The following is a 20,603-nucleotide window of genomic DNA, read 5'->3' as shown; positions in this document are numbered from 1 at the left end:
AAGAGGCCTTCAAATAATAGCATTACCGCACTTGGCTAAGTCTGGATTTCTTTACCCCAAAGCAGCCCAGAGAGATTCGGTCAGCCGGTGCCACAGGCAGCTCCTCGGACCAGCGCTCAGCCTCCAAGTGTCAGAGAGCGATAAAGGGAGATGGCCCGAGAGATAGCCGCTGGCTCTGCGCGGAGGGAAGCCGCAGCCTTTGGCACCCCGAGATAACCCGGTCCCCCCGTGCCGGGCGCGCGCACCCCCAGCCTCCCCGCCCGCCAGCAGGACAGGAACCGGGGCTGCGGCTTCAACGTTTCCTGTTTGACAGAAAGAAAAAGGGCGAGGGAGCTGCACCGTGAAGTCTCTGGCACCACGATGACAGTGGCAGTGCATTTGCACCCGACAGCCCCGCGCTCGCCCTGCTGCTCTGTGGTGGCCGAGTAGGAGCCGGGTAAGTGCCCGCGGCACCGGGCTGCCAGCGCTGCCCTGCTCAGCGCCGCACACCTTTTTTCCACTTTTTTCACCCCGCTCACAGCCTACATGATTGACACGGGGAGGCTGTAACATGAACCGGCAAGAAACAATTTTTTTGTTTGTTTCCCTTGAAGCAAGAAACGTTAACAACTTGGAAAGCAAAGATAGAGGACACGTTTGTTAATTAGAGAGGGTGATTTGGGGTAACAGAAGAAGAAAATAAAGTATTAGCTTGTCAAGAAGGCCTCAACAGTTTGCTCAGCTTGGGGTGAGTAATGGACCGCGCATTTCTTTAAGCTTTACCTTGCTTTAAAGCCCATTTTGAGTTAACCGAGGCTCTGTGAAAGCCATCGGTGGGATGGCCGGGCGGGCTGGGAGCGGGGCCGCGCTGCTTCCCACCGAAGGAGCCGGATGGCCAAGGCCTGGGTGCACCATACAATTAGGCCACTTCTGAAATTATGAAAACTGAATCAAAAAACCACTTTTATCCTGTCCTGAAGAGGTCGGAGCAGGTTTGTCTGCACATCCGTGTTTTGTCCCAAGCTGTGGAGCTTGCTGGGCGTTCAGGCAGCGTGCTGCAGGGTGGGCGCCCAGGGCAGCCTGGTGGGGTGAAGCTGCTCGCCTGGCCCTGCCGTGCCCACCGGGCGAGGGGACGCAGGCGTGTGAGCACAGAGGGGAAAGGCCCAGCTGGGCACAGCGGGGTCATTACGGTACGGACACGAAAGCTGCACGGAGATAAGCTGCTTAGCCTCTCGTGGCCCCAGACCCCTTCAGCTCAAAGTGCATCGCAGTAAGAAACACCCAAACAGCACAACACTGGTGGGACCCTTCAGTAAGCTTAAGCTAAAATTAGAGATGCTTCAGAAGCCATTTGAAGCTTCAAAGAGCGGAATATGCAAACAAATATGAATGCAAAGCTCAGCAAGCGCCGCCTCCTCTTTCAGAAGCGCTCAGCTGCAGGGCACCACGGCCCCACGCCCCGGCGGGCCGTGCGCTCGCGGCAGCGTGCTGCCGGCTGCGGGCTGCTGGAGCTTCCTGAGCCCCGAGCAGGATCAGCCCCGGCAGCACCGAGCGCAGGCCCCACAGCGAGCAGTGGGTGCTAGCGACGTGCCTGTATGATGGCACATCCCAACAGCAAAAAGACCAAAGGAGCAGATCTTACTGCAGACTAAAAGGCATGGAAGTGTTACATACGTAAATGGGTTTTTACTTGCTCACATTTTCCCCTCCCATTAGATGTAATGACTTCCTAATTGCTTGAGACAGAATGACACCAATGAATTTTCTTTTTTTTTCCTCCTTCCTACATTAACATGGCTTACTAAACATGAGAACAAAACCCCACATGCAACATGGCCCCAGGCTGAGTAGGGACAAGGACCAGAGCCCAGGACCCTCCCAGCTGTGCTCCCAGAATGGCAAGCCCCTTCCCCGCCGATTGGTGAGGGGCAGGAGGGGATGCGATGCTCGCTCGAGGGAGGAAGGACAGGCAGCTGCAGGCAGTTATTCCTCAGCTTTCTCTTTGACTGATGCAGAGGCAAAGGTCCAAATACAACCAAAGCCCTGTAAAAATGAAAGCATGGGTGTCTGGCAGCCATGCAAAGCTGGAGGACAGCAGCACCCGGCAGCTGGGCTTTTTAGGGAGCGGGACACCCCGACCTGCAGGGCGCTGCCAGGTTCTGCACCCCAAAACACCCCCGGGCCCACAGCCGCTGGCTGCTCCTGACCCCTCTGCGCACAGGAAGGCAGCCACCACTCAGAAACGCAACACCACTGCTCGAGGCGTGAATTACTCAATGGCGAGGCTATTTTTGGAGCTATTGAAAAAGTAGGGCAAAAGATAGGCACGCTTTAAAACTTTACTACAGAAACAGCAGCAGCTATTGTTCTTCCTGTGTTTCTATCATTTTCCTTCGATTGGCTAAAAAAAAAAGGTAACAGCACGCACACAAAAATTAGTCTGAACAACAGAGGGATTTTATTTTATCGGGAAAACAGTTCTCCCAGAGTAATCTGTGGAAGCAGTACTACTTGGTAGCGAAGGCAACTTCATGAGCTTGAGCTCACTGTTTGCAATTCTGCTCCAAGCATCTCCTGGGTCAGCAGCCACCCCACTGAGGAGCAAAACCAGAGCGGGATGTTTTATGTTGTCAGCACATGCGAGCTCATTTTCCATGAACACCACTCTCGTCCACTGGACAAGAACTCCAGAATTAGTCTGTCTACAAATATGTCACATTTATTTAGTCTCAGAAATGCTTGTTTTTCACTCAAATCATATCTTGTCCCTTGGTTTTGGCAGGACAAAGTCCACAGGGCTGTGGTGGTGGCCCAGCAGCGCAGCCCCAGCATGATCAGCCCTCCCGAGCGGGCCCGGCCACGGCGCGCGGGTGAGAGCTATGAGGAGAAGTGCGAGCGGCGGCATGAGACGCGCGAGGCCTTGCGGCGGCGGAGCCACCCGCCAAGCTGCCGCCGGCCTGGGCGGGCGGCGGAGGAGCTGCCGCAGAGCCCGAGGCAACGCGAGTTCCTCCGGAGGAGAAACCTGCCGAGCACCGCGGTGGGGGCTCCCGGGGGCCCCCGTGCGCGAGGCGACCCCAGCCCGCCCGGCCTGCTGCAGGTAACGCCAGCCCCGCGGGCAGCTCCATTCCTCCGGTGCCCGCTGCAGCACGGCGGCTGCTCACCAACTGCAGCTGCATTGAGACCCAAGCCAAAGTGCAAAGTGAGAATGCACCCACAAAAACCTCGCGTTTCCTTACACACTGCGGAGTCAGGCAAGGGTAAACAGTGATGCCTCCCTCCCAGTGCGTTCCTTTCCTGTTTTCCAAGCTAAACTTGAACCAGATGGAGTGTTACTGCCATTCCTCTAAATACAGCCCCACGTCCTAGCTGCCAGACTAGTTTTGCACTTACATAAATTACTTTTCCCTCATGAAAACTGCACTCTGAACACCTGGCTTCCCCCAGCACCTTCTTTATCGGGAGCGAGGACGCTCTGTGGTCCCACTGCCTGCCCAGTGCTGCCCAGCTAATGGCAACCCCAAGAGTCAGAATATTTACAGAAAGGTGCGATGCAAGACACCCCAGAGTCAAACAGATTCCCTTCTAAATTTGTATCCCATGCAAAATGAATAATTCCCCTGGCACGGTGCAAGTTCATCCTAGGGGCTTTGTGAACTTACGCTAGCAGTGGAAGGCGAGGTGCCGGTGGGACACCAGGACACCCTCGAGCTTCCCTTGCAGCACATGGGCACGGAGAGCAGTCATCTCCAGCTGCCACTTGGCTCAGGGGTTTAATCGCACACCAGGCAGCAGGAACTCAGGGCAGGCGTTCATACACACACAGCCCCTGTGCAGTTTCTGTCCAGGACTCACTGCCATGGGGTGCAGAGCTCTGCCCCATGGCAGCCAAGACCCAGCCCCTGCAGGTCCTCATCCTTTCCAAAAACATCAAGGCACTTTAGGGTTCCTTGTCCTGGTCCACCCAGCAGGCTTTCACCTGCTCCCCTACAGAGTTTTGGTGCTGCTGCAGCCAAACCAGCACGTCCACATGGAAACAGCCCTGGTTTCTCAGCATCTCTTTGATGCTCTTCCCTGGCCACTGGAGGTACAAATCCTGACCCAGCCACAACTCCTAGCCCTCTGTTTCAGAGAGACCCTGACACAAGCCACCCTCTTGTTCCAGCGCCCGTGGAGCCACCCCGCGTACCCCCCCGTGCTCTCCCCGCTCGGCCTCGGTAGCCCCCTCGACGTTTCGGCAGAAGCCACCCCTGGGCCACGCGTCTTCACGAACACCCAAGGTAGGTGAGGGATGCTCAGTGGTTGCAGGACAGGAGCTGAGTGCTTTCCTCCAGCCCCGCAGTATCCACGGGGCCGTTCGGCATCTCCTGCAGCCCCGTGGCTTTACCATCCCGGGCTGAGCATCCCCAACAGGCTGCAGGCGTTAGGAATATCTCCTCGTCAGCCGGCCCGCAGCTCAGTGAGCAGAGCTCCCCAGCAGGTGCTCTGTGCTCAGGGCTCTCTGCAGTTGCCCCCAATTATCCTGGGGCACGCGGGCTAACTGCAGGCTGCAGAATTACACTTCTCTTTCCCCCTGAGTCCAGCAGCTCTCTGCTTCTTGTCCCTGCTGGGCTGGGCACTGGTTAAGCAGCTACAACCCCGCCCAGACATGGTGCCCTTTTGGAGAGCTCCGCACATGCTCACACAGAGAAGAGCTCCAGGGCCCCTCCATGGCAGGGCGTCGGGCACATCCTCTCACTTTATTTTCACAGGAACTCAGACGCTCACAAGCACAGCGGTGAAAGACTCGAGCCAGCAGACAGAGTAAGTCGCATCCCCCCACCTGCCCCGTGCTGTGGGCTCAGGCCCCACGAGGCCGCCTCGCAGGGCCCAGCCCGTGCCCCTTCCCTGTGTGCGCTCCACAAGCATCCACGCGCTGCTCCGGCTGGGGGGAGAGGCTGGTGCCCGGGCTATGGGCTGCTTCAGAAACCTGCATCACCTTCACCTCACTTACGTGCTTTCTTTTTCCATTTCAGCTGTGGAACAGCAGTTTTAAATAAGGTAAGCGAAACACATGGGTGATGACTAGGCTTGAACTCCTGCAAAAGAGCACAGTCTCTAAAATTTCTGACCAGAACACCAACTGGTGCTAAATTTCCATGGCTTCCTGAATAATGACACAGCTACTCCAGGCGCTGCATGGCAAAGATGCCATAAGGAACTGCAGAAAGCAGTTTCCACTTCCCGGAGGAAGAAACCAACCTACCCCAGCAGGGTCCGGCCCTCCCTGTGCGCTCTGAAGCCCTCTGTTAACTGCGCTTGATTTTGAAAACGTTTGGATTTTGCAGCCAGTTCGTTAGATGTTTATGAACTGAAACAATCCCGTGGACTGAAACATTTCCCCTTTCCCTTCCAGGAAATCATACAGCTGTCCAGCTACCTGAAGGTAGGCACCACGCACCGTAAGTGCTTCCCTGGAGAGCAGCAGCCCTTGAGCAAGTACAGCCATATGTTTATTTGTTATTAATCAAAGGGGTGCCACGTGCCCAGTATTAACACTGCCAAGAAAGCACACGGACAAGCTGCCGGATCCAGGGATACCCCGAGCCCCAAGGGCATGGGACAGGAGCCACGCATAGGGCTGCCTGACCTCGCTTCGCTTCCCCACAGGAGGCCTTGCACCGCGAGCTGCTGCTGAAGCAGAAGATGGTGATCCTGCAGGAGCTGCTCTCCACGCTGCTGCAAGCCTCCGAAAAATCCTGGCAGGTACCAGGCGGCTGCTGGGGCTGGGGAAGGCTTTGCCATGGCAGGGACCAGCTTGCCCATGCCAGCAAAAAATCCCGCGTGCCTCCTTTTCCAAGTTCTAGCTCTGCCTGGCCTCAGTGCTTTAGAGGTTGGAGATGCTGCGGGTCTGAAATGCAGCAACGTTGCCACCGGGAAGACAAGGCACTGTGCCGGATTGGAAGCAGCTGCTTGCTTTTCCTCCTTCCTTGCTCTCCCCTTCCTTTTCAGGGCAGGTTGAACACAAACTCAGAAAAAAGTTAGGGGGTTATGTTGCTTGATTTTTTCCCTTTCATCTCCCACAAAAAAATTGCAACAGCATTTACCTTGCTTTCAGATTAACAAAAGGTGTAAAACCCTTCTCTTCTGTAAAGTTCTGAGTTTTTTTAAGCACTTGTTTTTCCCACCTTTGCTCAAGTAAAAAGACAGTAGAAGTAGTTAAGTAGGGGGGGGAAAAAAAAAAGTGAATCCAAGCAACCAGCTTCCACTTTGTTTTTCTCCCAGTCAAGTCTTAAACATTTTGAACCAAATTTTCCTGGCCAAAATAAAAATTTTAGCTGCTCCAAACTGGAGCACCTGCCCAGCCTGGGGTATGCTGCTGAACTGTGGCCATGCATCGAGCCCTTTCCCCACAACTCAGACAAAATCCTCCAGGCAGCACTGAGCTAGGGCTTCCCCTCCTCCTCATTGCGTCAGGAGGTAAGATGAAGGTGATGAATTTTAGGACTCATTTTATGATGACCCGTGAAGTGCTTTAAGTAGTGCTATTAAATCAACTATTAATATACCATTTGTTGTGCCATCCAAAAAAAAGTGGTTTGAAGGTTCTGTTGGGGCAGAAAAGCAAACGATAGGATGAGATGCTGTAAAAAAAAATGTGTTAGATGTACTGTGGTTAGAAACTTCCGCCTTCGCTTGCTTCTTCAAATATAATGCGAGCAGGAAAAAACACTGACACACACTGCAGGAAGTAGCCATGAAACCTCAGATTAGAAACAGGTGGGTGCACTTTGCTTCTTGCTATCTCTGCTACAGAAGGGAGGCTTTGCTGCTGCCTCTTGCCTTCAACCTTTCATCAAGGACTAAAAATTAACTCACTGCTGGCTCCGCAGCCACTGGGGGAAGGCAGGGGCTGTGCTGGGAGGGGGCCAGAGCAGCAGGGGCTGCTCGGGAGGCGCGGACGGGTCCAGCAGCACGAGCCGTGTCCGGGTGGGATGCCCCATGTGTTCTGCAGCAGCTTTTAAATCCTTCCCAATGAGCCAGCAGTAACTCTTGAAATGGCCACACAGTTGTTTTTGAGTTATTGTTTGTGTTCCTGGGTGTTTCTGGTTTGATGGAGCAAATGAATGCTGTGCAGGAGGATGGGAGCATTGTTACCCCACAGGGATGGGTCCCCTATTCCTCCTCCCCGTGGTTTTACCTCCAGGCTGGAGCCTGTCCCACCACAGGTCCGGCACTCGGACCCCATCGGTTGTACAACTTGCTTCGTTGATTCAAAAACACTGCCAGGTGCAGGAAGCTAAGTCAGTCACCCCATGGTTATTAAGAGTAGTTACTTCTGAGCTGTTCTCTTCTTAAAGAAAATTATTCCTTTAAATCATTTGCTTCCCTTTCTGAGCTCTAAAGTTGAGCCTGGCTCTTGGAAATGCCTTAGAGCCCTGCTGATTTTAAGCCCTTTGTCATATCCAGTGCATTACTGTGACTTTCTGGACCCATTTTTCTAGCACAGGCATCAAGTTTGGGCAAAACAGAAGTCCTCCACAAACAGCACTTAAAATTATCGCTTTAAACCAGCTATTTAACATGGCTAACAGAAAGGAGTATCAGAGAAAATTCACCAGTCACAGGACAACCAGACCACTGCAGCTGCTGGCCAAAAACAGTTTTAAAGATGGCGCTTAGGTGACAGCCGCAGAGAAACGCAGAATAGTTTTCAAGCAAAGGTTTTGGAGCTGCCCAGTCTGGTAACTTCAGACTCGAGGGCTTTGGTGAATTGAAATCCAGCATTTGCAGAAGTGACCACATTTTGAACACCAGCCCCAGTCCTCTCCTCTGACTGCATTTTTGCCCTTGGGCTCTCATGCAGGGATCCTCAGGTGGTGTTCAAGACAGCATCATGTGAGACACTGCAGAAGACAGGAAAAAAACAACCGCCATCTGACAGCGGTAGCAATAAGGTTTTGTTATTGTGGGGTGGTGTTTTTCTGGGGGTAGTGGTGGTGCTTTAAACCAGCTCCTTTCACGTCCATAATCATCAGCACAAGGGCTTGCCCAAGATTAGCTCACACAACTTTTCTGGTCAGAGACACGACTTCTCATGCCCTCCCACGCATGTGCACAAACCCACTCGCCCCTCGCCGACATGCTGTTCTGGCAACAGGCAGTTTGTTCCATTTAGGGAAATCTCAATGCCGTATGTTCTTTCACCAATTTGTAAGCTGTATCCTCATTAAAGGAGTTTGCCAGCACACTTCTGCTCCCAAGCGTAGGAAGGGCCTAGTGCTCCATTGCCTGGTACTTTGCACAGTCATTTACATCTGTGCACAAGGGCTGTGAACCACCACCACCCCCCTCCCCTGTGAACCTCTGCAGAGAGCAGAATGAAATGAACTGCAGAGCAAAGTTAGGCATAATATTCCACATTTAAAAATGCTCTTCAAAATTCCACCTACTTTCTAAGGGGATATAGCCTTCAGGTTTTATTGTATTAACTGAACTGGGAAGCTTTATTCTTTGGGACTGTAAACTGACTTCTGTGCAAATCTGAACAGTGCTAAGACACCAGAGAGTCTGGTTTTGCTTGGGTTTGACAGCTCTTCCCGTAACATCAAGGAGTTGCTTATTCAGAGGCTTGACTTCAAACAGTAGCAAGCAGAGACGATACTGATGTTCTCAGTATCAGTGGTGGAAAAACAGCCTACGTGAACCCTCTGCTAGAAATTTTATCTGAATTTGCATGCAGTCTGGTTACACAAAACCTAAGTAAAAAGTCTGACTAACACAGAGGAGATGATAATAGGGAAAATGAATCACCACTACTGCCATCCGTCCCCCTGCCCAGCTGCTCCATGTCGCAACGCAGACCCGGGCCATTTCCCAACGGCAGCAGCAGGAGCAGAGCTGGCACCCGCCGGGCTGCAGGCACCGAGCGGCACAGGCAGGAGCAGGGAGCACGGCCTGCAGGACAGACAGCAGCCGTGTGTCCCACAGCCCCATCCCGCCTGGCTGAAATCGCCTCCTCTTAGCTTCTCCTACTGCAGGCGCCCACACTCTGCTTCCACAGGGTTTTCCAATGCGTAAAGGTTTTACTTCCCCCGTAACCCACCTATTCTGGGATTGTGAAGGATTATTTGAACTCAAAGCACCGAAAAGATTTTGACCAAATTTAGCCACAATATAGAAGAAAAGGGAGAAAGAGAACAAACAAGCTAACAAAACATCAGAGGCATATTGTATAATTTGTGATTTACACACGCTGGGCCAATTGTTTTTCCCCAGGGTCAGCTGAATGAAGACAAACTGAAGTGCAAACTAAGGGCCCTTGAAAATCAGCTGCAGGCCTGCACCCAGGTAATGCCTGATTCTCTGAGAAACAAACACGGGTGAAGAAAGGCATGAAAATGAAATACTGAATCATGTAATTAGGTCGGGTCTCAGTTTCTAGAGCAATCTGATTAGATATGGATCTGAAAAGTATTTCTCCTCTTTGCTGAAGCAATGTTTCACAGTATATTAACAATAGCGCTTACACAGTGTGGATTTGCTAACATTCAGGCTTAGCAAGATTAGGAATATGCCAGATAAGACCCTTTGAGCACTTCTGTTCCTCCATTAAAGAGTTACTCAAAGGAGTGCGTGAAGAAGATCCTGATAGAGATGGAGGACCAGAAGCAGACCTACGAGCAGAAGGCAAAGGAGGCTCTTCAGAAGATGCTCGAGGACAAACTCCAAGCAGAGCAACAGCTGCAAAACTCTCAGGTAAGAAACGTGTTTTACACCTGATTGTTTTTTAAGTTACTGAGCAAGGTCAGTTTAGTGCCAACCTGTGTTCACGTAAGCCCCACATCAGGTTATTAAGAACAGCACATCTGGAGACACACCGCTGCGCGGCAGTTGGAAGTGTGTTCCCTTCCCTGCACCACTCCTCACCCCATCCCCTCCCCATGCCCACCGAGCCACAAGCCGCACACAGCATCCAGCACGTGAGGTCTCTGGAGATGCTTTCTCTGGTGTGACTTAACATCAAAACAGCTTTTTCCCAGGAGGCATCCTGCGGGTCAAAGCAAACTGCTGGCGAGTATTTTCGGGACGCTAATCAAACCGTGTCCCAAATCCTACCAGCCTTCCCCATCCCCACGGAGGCTCAGAGCCGCAGGTGCTGCCCAGCAGTGAGCCTGCAGCAGCCCCCCCTGCAGCAAACCCCTCTGCCCACCCAACAGCATCAGATCCATGCCAGGTTACGACAGGTTGGAGCAGCGTGAGGCTGGCCTCCCGCTGGCCTCCCGCGGCACAGTCCCACGGGCAGCAGGTCCACGTGCAGTCCCCGCTTCCCCCAGAGATGCCTGGAGGTGACGAGGGAGGACCTGGCCCTCTGGAAGGTGCACTACACCACGCTGAAAGCCGAGTGGACCCAGATGACCAAGACGCAGAGCGAGCTCGAGAGCAACCTCCACGTTCTGCAAAGCAAACTGCAAGTACGTCAGCTCCCCTGCGGGAACGGCACCATCGCCCACTGAGCCTGCTTTTTCCACCTAATTTCAAAAAAAAAAAAAACAAAACACTTTGGTGAAACACAGTTACTCCAACCTCCTCGATTCGGGTGCCCCCCCCACGTGCCCCCGCTGACACCAGGCTCCTCTCGCCCCAGCACACGGCGGCGCAGAACGAGCAGCTCCAGCAGGCCCTGGACCGCCTGCAGCAGGAACACGCCGAGCTCCAGCAGCGCGCCAGCGCCTTGCAGGAGGACAACCAGCTCCAAGCCGAGCACATCAGCACCATCGAAGGTACCGCGCAGGGGGACGGGGCCGCTCAGAGGGCAGCTATAAAGCAAATACTCATAAAGGCCTGATCCTGACAGCCAAGCACACCCAGAAAAATCTTCCTCTGAATGCATTGCACATCTCAGCTTGCAGAGAGCCTCTGGTTTCTAAAAGAGCTCCTAGAGTAGTTTCCAACCAGATTAGAGGTGTTTCAGGAAAGCCAAGTGACTGCTCAAGAAGAAAGAGTGGAATGGGAAACCTAGAAAGTCAGAGATTAGTAAGTGTTTCGCATGGCTATTTTAAAACAAAATTAACGAACACTAGATGGGTGGCAAATACACGGAGATTTGTATCAACCTTGATTTTCTTATTGTTATTATTTCAGTTTTTCTTACTATTATTATTTCAGGTAAACTGCAAAAAGAACAAAATCAGAAGCTAACATTACAAAGCCAGAAGCTATCCTTGGAGGCAACGATCAGCCACTTGCACAGTAAGTAACACAAAGAAGCACAGCACGAAAGACCTGCACTGGTGCTGCGGCCAGTGACGGTGACTTTTTATGTTCTCAGACTTGATGCAGAACCAGACCAACGAGCGGAAAATGCAGGAAGCGATGGTGCAAAGGAAAGGTCAGCAAACTTTCTAACTCCCATCTAGCACTCCTCTAGCTGGACATGGGAATGTTAAAAGTGACTCTAGGAAAAGTCTTTATTTGTTTAGAATAAAGGATTATTTTAAAACTGTGTGAAATTAGTTATATTTTGTTAGTTAACTTTAAAATTCAAGTGTATTTATGATGGCAAGCACTTAAAAAAATAAAGGGATTTCATTGCAAATTCTACTTCAGTGGCTATACTTTTTTAAAAATATATAGATTTATAGATAGATTCCAGTTTGTAACTGCAATTACAGCTGTACTTGAAGCAATAAAAGGCACTTTAACTCTCCCTCCCTTCCATTTCTGGCAACTACTAGGAAATACTCCTCTAAAGATTATTAACTTGCATCTGCAGGAGAGGCAAGCCTATGATAACTAACTCAGCTCCTCTCTGTGCATAGCATGCAAATATTATCTTTAAACTGTGCTGAGTATACAAGATACAAAATGAACTGAGAGCCAGGACCTGTTTCTCATCAGAAGCCTGACTGTTTTCTAGATCAGGTTTTCACCACGCAGAGCCCACCTCTCACTCCTGCCAAGGAAACACAAAATGCTCTGTTAAAGCACCCTGAGGAGGAGGCAGAAGAAAGCCTGAAGGCTGAGATACAGAAAAGGACATCCCAGCTTACAGCAAAGGAGAACGAGGTGAGGAAGCACTGAGTCATGGCTGGGATGGAGTCACCCTGCTAGGGACTGAGCTCCCAGGAGCGAGCAGGAAAACAACGCATTAAAGCTCCTGAAGGCAGCCGGAGCTCCAGACTGCTCCTGGTACTTGCTCCAAGGATTACCTTTGCTGAATTTTTCTTTTGACACCAGCCTCAGCTAAAGCCCACAGCACGTGTGCACAAGGCTGGGGCACCGAGCAGCTTTGTGACCAATGCCACTGCTTCAGCAGCTCCGTCTGAGCCTCTGCAGGTGAACCCAGTTCAGGGAGAGAAATAGGGAAAAGCCAAAGCCACGCTTTAAGAGCTGAAGTCCTGAGCACGAATGAACCAGAGGAAAAGAAAAGGTTCACAAATAACACGAAGGGTCTGCTAACACTAAAAAAACAACCAAACAAAATCAACAACGCGAAACTTGACCACAAAAAACTCAGTTTCCTGACCTCTTGCAGGTTCTCTCCCGTATTAAGAACTACTTCAGGACACAAAACCAGCAGCACTAACTGCGCCCTCTACCCGCCACCAACAGTCCTCTATTTCTTACAGTACAATTTAGGTAATGGGGATTTACGAAAATAAGATTTGCAACATTCCATAGCAGACCTGAGAACGCCACAGGAGGAGGAGTTGTCCTACAGCCCAACCCCAGTGAGGGCACCAACGGTATCAGGCATCACCCTGCTGCAGCTGGGGACGGAGTTTGTAAAGTGCAACCCCAGCAATAGGGACCAGATGCGGGGACCAGCTGCAGGTGCTGGGGATGCAGGGCAGCCGGCACCCAGGAGGTGGCAGGGTCTTGCACCGTGTGGGTGTTTGGGACTGAGGGTGCTCTCTGGGATTTGGGGACGCGCAGCATGACTGAGGCACCTGCCCCATATGTCCCACTGCTCTCACAGAGCAAAATGAACCCCCTCCCATGATTTTATACCCCATTCTTCCTCCTGACCTACACACGCGTGGTCAGAAAAAAATAGCTATTGCTGTTTTCTCCCATGAAAGGTGGCAGCAAAAGCAAACAGGTTGCGGGATGGGAATAACCAGGGCATGGCCTGTGTCACCATGTAACACTGAAATCTGCTCTGTCCTGTGCAGGTATATGTGGGCACACAGGTGGCAGACGTGAAAATCCCCCATCACCAGGCTGCCCGTGCACAGGCGAAGAGCCAAGGCTGCTGCGGTAGCCCTGCCGGTCTCGGTGTGCCCGGCCCCGCGGGGCTCGCTCCCGCTAACGTCCCCGCTAACGTCCCCTTGCAGTGCCAGGAGCTGCGCGCCGAGCTGGAGGCCCTGAGCGAGGAGTACCGCTCCTGCCTGACCAGGCTGCGCCAGTGCCGGGACGAGCTCAACCACGTCCAGAGCAAACCAGCGAAGGTGGGAGACGTTCCTCGCCCCAGCCCCGCAGCACGTGGTCCCAGAGCTTCCCTGTTGTTTGTTTGCACATTTGTCTGGGACAATTTTCCCGTCTATTTGGGCAGTGTTTAAAGATGAATGACGTCTGTTAGGAACAATGAGAAGTTTCTTCTGCCCACCAACTTCCTGGTAATGCTTGCTTCTCTTTGCAGAGACAGCGTGGTAACTGGCTCCCTCTTCTGCTGGCAGTGATAGCAATGGCCATGGCTGCCTTCCTCGCAAACTACCGACCGTGAGGCACCTTCTCAACGACTTCTGTTCAGAACTGACTTCTGCTTCACCAGCAGCAACGAGCGATGCACCTTCTGCTGCTCTTGCACTTATCTGGTTCATATCCTGGGCTGGTCTCACTCCTGGCAAACTGACACGGCTCCAATAGACACAGGGAGATTGCCCCTTCCCTTCACTGCCTTGGTTATTCTTCTTCAGCTCAAGATTGCACTGCCCAGTTCCTGCCCTGAGGGACAAAACCACTCAAACTGACACTCAAACAGCTCATGTGGGGTGGGAGAGACAGGGCAGCAGGGACCCCTTGTCCCGTGTGTTTGGGAACCATGTATACATGTTTAGAGAAGTACTCAATTCCCTTCATTTATTGTCTCTGTGCATGGGAAACACAGAACCCTGGACCATTTCTTAATGCTATCTGACAAAGAACTGGTGCTCAGAGGGGCTTTCTATATCACCCCCATGAACCACCCATCCCAAGCAGCTTCCCCACCACCCGCCTGCCTGGCTCAAGTTCAGCCACCATTCCTCCAGCCTGCCAGCAGCCTGTCTCATGGCAGCATCCCCACAGCTGTGTCCACTTCCTTCATGGTCAGCACCACATTAATTCAATAGACAGTGTTTTTTATCCCCTTTCGGAGCTGTACAGCCAGTTTTATGGCAGCACCCATCCCTTGTTCAAGTGCAGGCTCAGCTGAGGTGTGTGAGACCACATCATAGGAGTACTAAATACAGCATGGAGCCTACAATAAACTTTTTTTTTTTTTAATGTAGTGTTACCATTTTTTATTAATCTCCAGTTGTTTGCCACAAATAAATATACCCGACAGAGCACAGTCAGGATCCAGGCTGTGGAGCAGCTCTGGGTGCATTCACCCACATACTTGAGATGTGTGTGGACTTGCAGCAACTGGCCTGAGCGGTCAGGGCCCAAACTGCCCCAGCACAGCCCCTAAGGCTTGGGGCCTCTCAAGGGCCTCTCGGTGAGTTTCTCACCTCACTCCCTGAGGCACATGAGGCATACGGTGGAAAGTCAGCGTGTATTTGTGTTATAAGGCAACCGCTGGAAGCGACACCACCTCGCTCGAAATGCAGAGGTCCACAAAGTCACTCTGCGCGCAGAAATTGTCCCTCAGGTCGTCGCACCAGGCGTCCAGCACCTCCCGCAGCTCCTCACGGAGGCTCTCGGGGATGCTGAAGGAGTAGATCTGCACCGCGAGCCCGCCCTGGATTCGGGGGCAGCGAGCCCACACCGCGAACACCCTGAGCGGCGTCAGCGCCAGGCAGTTTTCGCTGCCCTCCTCCACGGGGAAGTGGTAGGCGGCCGGGTAGCCCAGCAGCACCCCGAACACGGTGCAGAGGTTCCAGCCGGCGGGGACGACCTCGCTGCAGGAGACGGGGCCGGCGGCGGCCTCTTCGGCGGCCTCCAGGTGGGCCAGGAGGGCGGCGAGGTGGCCCCTTATGGCCTGGGCCTGGGCCGGCCCGCAGAGAGCGGGGCTGCCCCTCGCCGCCGCCACGTCCACGAAGGGCCCGGGGCGGGAGCGGAGCGCGGCCTCCAGCCGCCGCCGGGCGCTGCCGGGGTGCAGCAGCAGCGCCGAGCCCCCGGCGCCCAGCAGGTGCAGGCGGCGCGGGGCCAGCCCGGCCTCCCGCAGCCGCGCCAGGTAGCGCCGGAGCTCGGCGGGGCCTGCGGCGCCGCAGTCGTACAGCAGCGCCGGCTTCAGCCCCGCCGCCACCGCCAGCACCTCCCCGGCCAGCTGCAGGGCTCGGGATGCCGGCAGCCGCCGCCGCCGCCGCCCGGTCCCGGCCCCCAGCGCCTCCCGCGCCGCCGCCACCAGCTGCGGGGCCGGCAGTGGCTCCACGGGCTCCATCCCCCCGGAGCGGTCCGCGAGCGGCAGCCGCCGCCCGGCACCAGGCTTCCGGGCCGGCCCCCGGCTCCGGGGCGGAGCGGATCGACCTTCCCGGGGCGGAGCGGCCTAGGCCGGCGGCCCGGCCTCGTAAACACGGAAGAGGGCGCTGAGGGGTTGCTGCCTTCATCGTCCCGGCCGCTGGAGCTCAGCTCTCCCGCTGGATGGTGGAGGGGGACTGAAAAGCCACGATTTACTCCAAATACATACACGCATATAAAATACACGTATATAAAATATAAAGCACAGTGAAAGAGTGCAAGGCTGCAACTAGAGAGCAGCCAAAGAGAAATAAAAGACAACAAAATGACATTCTTAAAGCAGTTTTAATAAAGCACAGATTACTTTTCTCCCCCCTCTACTGGTCAAGTGTTTATATACAGGGTGGCAGTAGTGAATTTTAAAAAATATTACAGAATTAAAAATCTGATTTACATATAGCAAACAGCTAAAAACAGCAATGAAGCTAGAGGTATTCTTTATTCCCTTTATTTAAAACGCTCCCAAAACAGAAATACCATAGACTGTTGAAAGTTAATCAGAAGACCAGATTTACAAGTTTCATTCAGGTTAAGGCAAGGCACTCACTAAATTTCCCCATATGTACAACGTAGGAAACCCTGGGGCACCCCGCAGCAGCAGGACAAAGCGCCTGTCACTGTGCTGGCAGCGGCTGTGCCATGTGCATGGCAGGGGCCTGCATCGGCCACCCCTCCTGATGGGTCTGCAGCAGGCGGTACAGCTGCTTCAAGTGAGCCACGATGTTATCCTTGATGTCAGGCGTAGAGATCTGGAGTCGCACACTGCCACTGTCAAAGGAACGCGTGAAGTCACCAGAGAACATTTCGTATATCATCCGGGCCACAACTGGAATGACCTGTTGAAGAAGTAGTCAGCCATTTTAGCCTAGCAGTCACACAGTACATCCCTGTTCCTTGGCAGGAAGCCCCTGCAGGATGGTGTCCACAATCACCTAAAACACACTCACAGATCGATGTCATTCAGTGCACAGAATCCCACCAGCCTTGCTGGGGTTTCTCAGTGCCAATAACCATGGCAGAGAAGAACAGTTCTCTGGTTTCTGTGGGTATCAATCCAGAACCAATGTTGTGGCCCCAGCAAGGCTGCCACGTGTCGCTTCAGGGCCTTAGCTCCTACCTGAACCACAATCAGCTTTCTCTCTCTAGGTTTTCCATCAGGCCACTCTTCTCCAAAACAGAAGTAGATCTCATATGGTGGCTGTTTTTCAATTTGTCCTTTCTGGTGGGCAATCAGCTCTAGGAAGAAAAGCAGAATGCTGCAGTGTTGTCCATCTTTTGGTTAGATACTCCATGTCCCACCTCGCTGTATTGTCCCGAGTCTTAGCTATACCTCTCACACATCAACAATTACAATTTATTTCTTTAACCCAGAAAAGTTTCCTTTAAAAGCAATGCCCACCAATATTTTTCAGAGCGTTAAATAAGTGCACATGCACTTTATTCTGATGCACGTGCCCCACAGTCCACTGAGGTCAGGAGAAGCAGTGGCTACTACCCATGCTCCATGCATGTGCAAACTAATTAGCGCATCCAGACTGACCCCCATGGCAGACCACCCTTTCCAACAGTGTCACCAAGTACCCAGACCAGACTCCATTATCTTCCAGAAGCAGAAGCTACCTACCGCTGAGGAACGTTTCCAGGCAGAATAATTTGACTTTCTTTTGCCTCTCAATCAAATTTGGTGTGGCAGCAGAAGGCGCACAGGGACCAGACCAGTACACCTTGCACTGGCAGAGCCGGACAGCATAGATGGCATGGCCACTGACCTCCAGGATCAGTCCCCTGTCCATAACATCCAGTAGCCGACTTGTGAAGATCTTTTGCCTTTCATTGGTGATTTGCTCTGTTCCTGGAAACTTCACTTGCTCCAAATTGATAGGCCCAAAGAGCTCTTCCTGGTCTGGCATAGGACCCAGCTCTCCATAGAAAAGTCTGCATCCCTGTGGGTTGCTTACAGTTGTCGTTGCTCCCGTCTCCTTTCCTCGATATTCAAACTTGATTTCTAGATCTGTCACTGAGAGAGAAACTGTCAGTAGGATTTTCCCTGGACCTCTATGCATACTTTATCAGCAGCAGACACACACCACACAGTCCAACCTAGACTCACAGGGAGGGATGTTTTAGCTATACACAGATCATAGAATATCTGAGTTGGAAGGGACCCACAAGGATCATCAAGTCCAACCCATGGGTCCCCAAAGAACCACAAAAAAATATAATAATCAGATATTCTTGCTAACAAGCGAACAACCAAAGGGTTTAAAAAAAGTTGTAACTTTTAAGTACAATGACAGAAGTACTATAAATCCATAAACGTACTTGGAAGAGAGCTGATCCAGAGCTCAGGGCTGCTGAAGAAATCATGCTGCAGAGCTGTTGGGGGCATTTCCATATCTAGAGGTTCATTCTTAGGCCACACAGCTTCAGGGCTGCAGTTTTCTGCACTGGCTGGAGCCATTGGAGAATCTACAAAAAGGAATCAATTATTTGCTAAACCAGGACTCAATTGCAAGCATGCACCAATATACAAGCAAATAACTTCACTACTACATTACAGCCTATGCCACCAACCATTTATATTAAGAAATGGAAATGTCTCTTGAATAGGGACATGCTGAGATTGATTCAGTTCTTCTTCTTCTTCCTCATCAAGATCGTTATCCTTCTCGTCCCATGGAGCTGAGCCAGTGGAACCTGCAAACAAGCACAGAGTGACAGGTAGATAATTCGGTATGAAACACTGCAACGGCATTCTTGAAAAAAATGTAATCTTCACATTGGCTTTGCACAATAGCAGAATTTTGTCTATTTTCTAAGTAAAAAGACATTTTATCTGTACAATATTATTTTCAGGTTAACACCTGGTTTTAGAAAGCTGAGGATACAGAAACTATTGACAACATTGGATTTTTATTTTTTTTAAGCAAAAAGCATGCAACTGTGTGCAGCTCTGTTAATTTTACTGTAGGCATACTATGGTTCAAAGTCCTCGAAGCTTAAGTGTAACTGGGCTTACACATGGCAACTGCTTTTTTACAGCACACAATGGCAGCTCAGGAGTTAATGTCACAAGGAGAAAGGCACACGCATTGGACAAACGCCTGCTCAGTAACCAGCACTGTGTCAGCAAGGCCCTCACCTGGATTAATGATTGATCCCTGGGACTGCGGGATATCGCACACTTCATAAATTTTAACAGGATTCATGGGTACCTCCTTGGTGCCATCATACATTAAATTAAATTCCCGGCTTTTGTTAAGAGCACATCGGAGCTGGGCTTTCCACTTTGCAGGGTCTGGCTCATCAACTCCTTCCTGGTACTTTCCTGTTTCCACAGCCCATGCCTGGGGACAAAGTACACCATGCTCAGTCCAGCCCTCGCAATAGAGTAGCTTTTATCAGAAATGAAGCTTACAAGCAAATTTATTGTAAAATCCTTCTCTCGCAGAAGCCTTAACTACAGCTCTTCTGATAACAACAGTGGGCATTCCCTCTGTAATAGCTTTTCAAAGAATCACAGAACAGTTTGGGCTGCAATGGACCTTAAAGACCATCTCATTCCAGCCTCCCTGCCATGTGCGGGGATGCCACCCACTAGATCAGGTTGCCCAGGGCCTCATCCAACCTGGCCTTGAACACATCCAGGGATAGGGCATCCACAGCTTCTCTGGGCAACCTGTTCCAGTCTCTCTCCATATTTTTTCCCTTTCCCCATTAAAAGGATTTTTTAAAAAAGGATTTAAATCCAAATTTCCAAGATCCATTACCAGTTCAGAGCACACATCTTCATACAAGTTAAGAAAATATCAATCATACAGGATTGCACACTGAGTTTTTCTAGGTGTTAAGCGCAATACCAAAAGCCATTTCTGGCAGCGAGCCATACCCTGTGCAGGGGGAGTGGATTCGGTTAAAACGGAATGGAGCAGCCTCAGGTATCCACCTAGCTGTCTCACCCCCGAATCAGACCATTAATCCAAGATCCTTCCAAGGCAGAGGAAGTCAAAAATCCCTCAGAGTAAAGGAGTTAAAATGAACCCCATGGGAAAAGAATATTAAGAACAGCAGTAACAATAACTGAAACTTTGTGCTGGAGCGATATTTTTCCTTTCCCTGTTAAGATTTATGTAACAATATTTAATGGTTTGATGTGAAGAACAAGGCAGCTGCCACATGCTAAACCAAGTCGGTGAAACAAGCAGCAGTAATCTCCCACAGTTTGTACAACCTGACATTGTCAGGCCTTTGCAAGCCTGAAAGAGTTAAAGAACTAAACACCTTTCCAGCACTGTGCCAAGCTTGGCATTGAAGTGCTCAAAGTGGCATTTCAGAGGTCAAAGAAACAGGACAAAATGCGCCTGGAAGCAGCTACTGAAATGCCTATCCAGCTCTCGGCCAACAATTCAGCCCTTTGTCTCTGTGTAAGAGCCGTGGTACAACCGAGCTTCTCCCTCCCTCACCTTGAAGATGGTGTTCTCCTCCTCGTGCTGCGGGCTGTGCCGAGTTGCGTGCTTCCAGGGGATCTGAAACCGCTTTGCTTCTCGATTTAGCCAGATAAGGCCCGGATACATGCCGCTATCTACCTGGGCCACGAGCCAGGGCTTCAAGCGGACTCTTCGCGGGTGTAACGCCATTGTCTACAAAAGACAGAGGTAATAGCAGACCAACTGCAAAAGGTTAGTAGAAAGTCATATTCTTTAAAAAAAGAAAAAGTTAACTTCATGAAGTACTCTACGCAGTGCTACTGTTATCAGTGGTTTCAACGTGTAATAATATAACCAACAATTCAGATTTAGCTAACTACCATTCTTCTACCAGGAGGAGTTACAAATGCATCACTAAGTGATGTTTCTACGCTGCTAATGTCTCTAGAACAACCACCTGCATTATTCGTGTTAACTGAGCACATGGAAGGGTGAGCCCCAATCAAACTTGAGCTGTAAGTGCTGCGCAGGAGATAAAGCCACAAACAAGCCACA

The 20,603-nt window shown here is 51.5% G+C and overlaps 3 protein-coding genes across 3 annotated transcripts; 1 reads left to right on the top strand and 2 right to left on the bottom strand.

Moving 5' to 3' along the window:
* The first annotated feature begins 648 nt into the window (after window positions 1-648).
* TRAF3IP3 (TRAF3 interacting protein 3) lies at window positions 649-13,684 on the top strand. Its single transcript, XM_035561556.1, has 16 exons — window positions 649-727; window positions 2,762-3,016; window positions 4,112-4,256; window positions 4,728-4,779; window positions 4,992-5,016; window positions 5,372-5,401; window positions 5,626-5,721; window positions 9,235-9,306; window positions 9,574-9,714; window positions 10,293-10,430; window positions 10,604-10,739; window positions 11,125-11,208; window positions 11,288-11,347; window positions 11,876-12,024; window positions 13,134-13,409; window positions 13,601-13,684. Exons 2-16 carry the CDS (start codon window positions 2,810-2,812, stop codon window positions 13,682-13,684), a joined length of 1,695 nt encoding a protein of 564 aa, XP_035417449.1. The 5' UTR covers window positions 649-727; window positions 2,762-2,809.
* A 741-nt stretch (window positions 13,685-14,425) lies between these two features.
* C24H1orf74 (chromosome 24 C1orf74 homolog) lies at window positions 14,426-15,612 on the bottom strand. The gene has a single exon (XM_035561554.2). The coding sequence runs from the start codon at window positions 15,542-15,544 to the stop codon at window positions 14,726-14,728; it is 819 nt and encodes a 272-aa protein (XP_035417447.1). The 5' UTR covers window positions 15,545-15,612; the 3' UTR covers window positions 14,426-14,725.
* A 623-nt stretch (window positions 15,613-16,235) lies between these two features.
* On the bottom strand, window positions 16,236-20,258 carry IRF6 (interferon regulatory factor 6). The gene is made up of 7 exons (XM_035561559.1): window positions 20,085-20,258; window positions 18,764-18,968; window positions 18,196-18,318; window positions 17,944-18,090; window positions 17,246-17,638; window positions 16,739-16,857; window positions 16,236-16,457 (listed from the first exon to the last, which is right to left on the bottom strand). Exons 1-7 carry the CDS (start codon window positions 20,256-20,258, stop codon window positions 16,236-16,238), a joined length of 1,383 nt encoding a protein of 460 aa, XP_035417452.1.
* Window positions 20,259-20,603: the final 345 nt, after the last annotated feature.

Source organism: Cygnus atratus, chromosome 24 (assembly GCF_013377495.2).
Source record: "Cygnus atratus isolate AKBS03 ecotype Queensland, Australia chromosome 24, CAtr_DNAZoo_HiC_assembly, whole genome shotgun sequence".
Classification (NCBI taxonomy): domain Eukaryota; kingdom Metazoa; phylum Chordata; class Aves; order Anseriformes; family Anatidae; genus Cygnus; species Cygnus atratus.
The sequence above is the reverse complement of the archived record's forward strand: the minus strand, read 5'-3'. Positions and strand labels throughout refer to the sequence as shown.

Bases quoted from the DNA above. Each gene is read 5' to 3' on its own strand.
- TRAF3IP3 (XM_035561556.1), top strand. From the start codon at position 2,810: ATGATCAGCCCTCCCGAGCGGGCCCGGCCACGGCGCGCGGGTGAGAGC. The intron at 9,715-10,292 runs GTAAGAAACGTG...CGCTTCCCCCAG, and splicing joins AACAGCTGCAAAACTCTCAG to AGATGCCTGGAGGTGACGAG. The intron at 11,348-11,875 runs GTCAGCAAACTT...ACTGTTTTCTAG, and splicing joins AGCGATGGTGCAAAGGAAAG to ATCAGGTTTTCACCACGCAG.
- C24H1orf74 (XM_035561554.2), bottom strand. From the start codon at position 15,544: ATGGAGCCCGTGGAGCCACTGCCGGCCCCGCAGCTGGTGGCGGCGGCG.
- IRF6 (XM_035561559.1), bottom strand. From the start codon at position 20,258: ATGGCGTTACACCCGCGAAGAGTCCGCTTGAAGCCCTGGCTCGTGGCC. The intron at 17,639-17,943 runs GTACGTTTATGG...TTTCTCTCTCAG, and splicing joins CTGGATCAGCTCTCTTCCAA to TGACAGATCTAGAAATCAAG. The intron at 16,858-17,245 runs GTAGGTAGCTTC...TTTTCTTCCTAG, and splicing joins CCTGGAAACGTTCCTCAGCG to AGCTGATTGCCCACCAGAAA.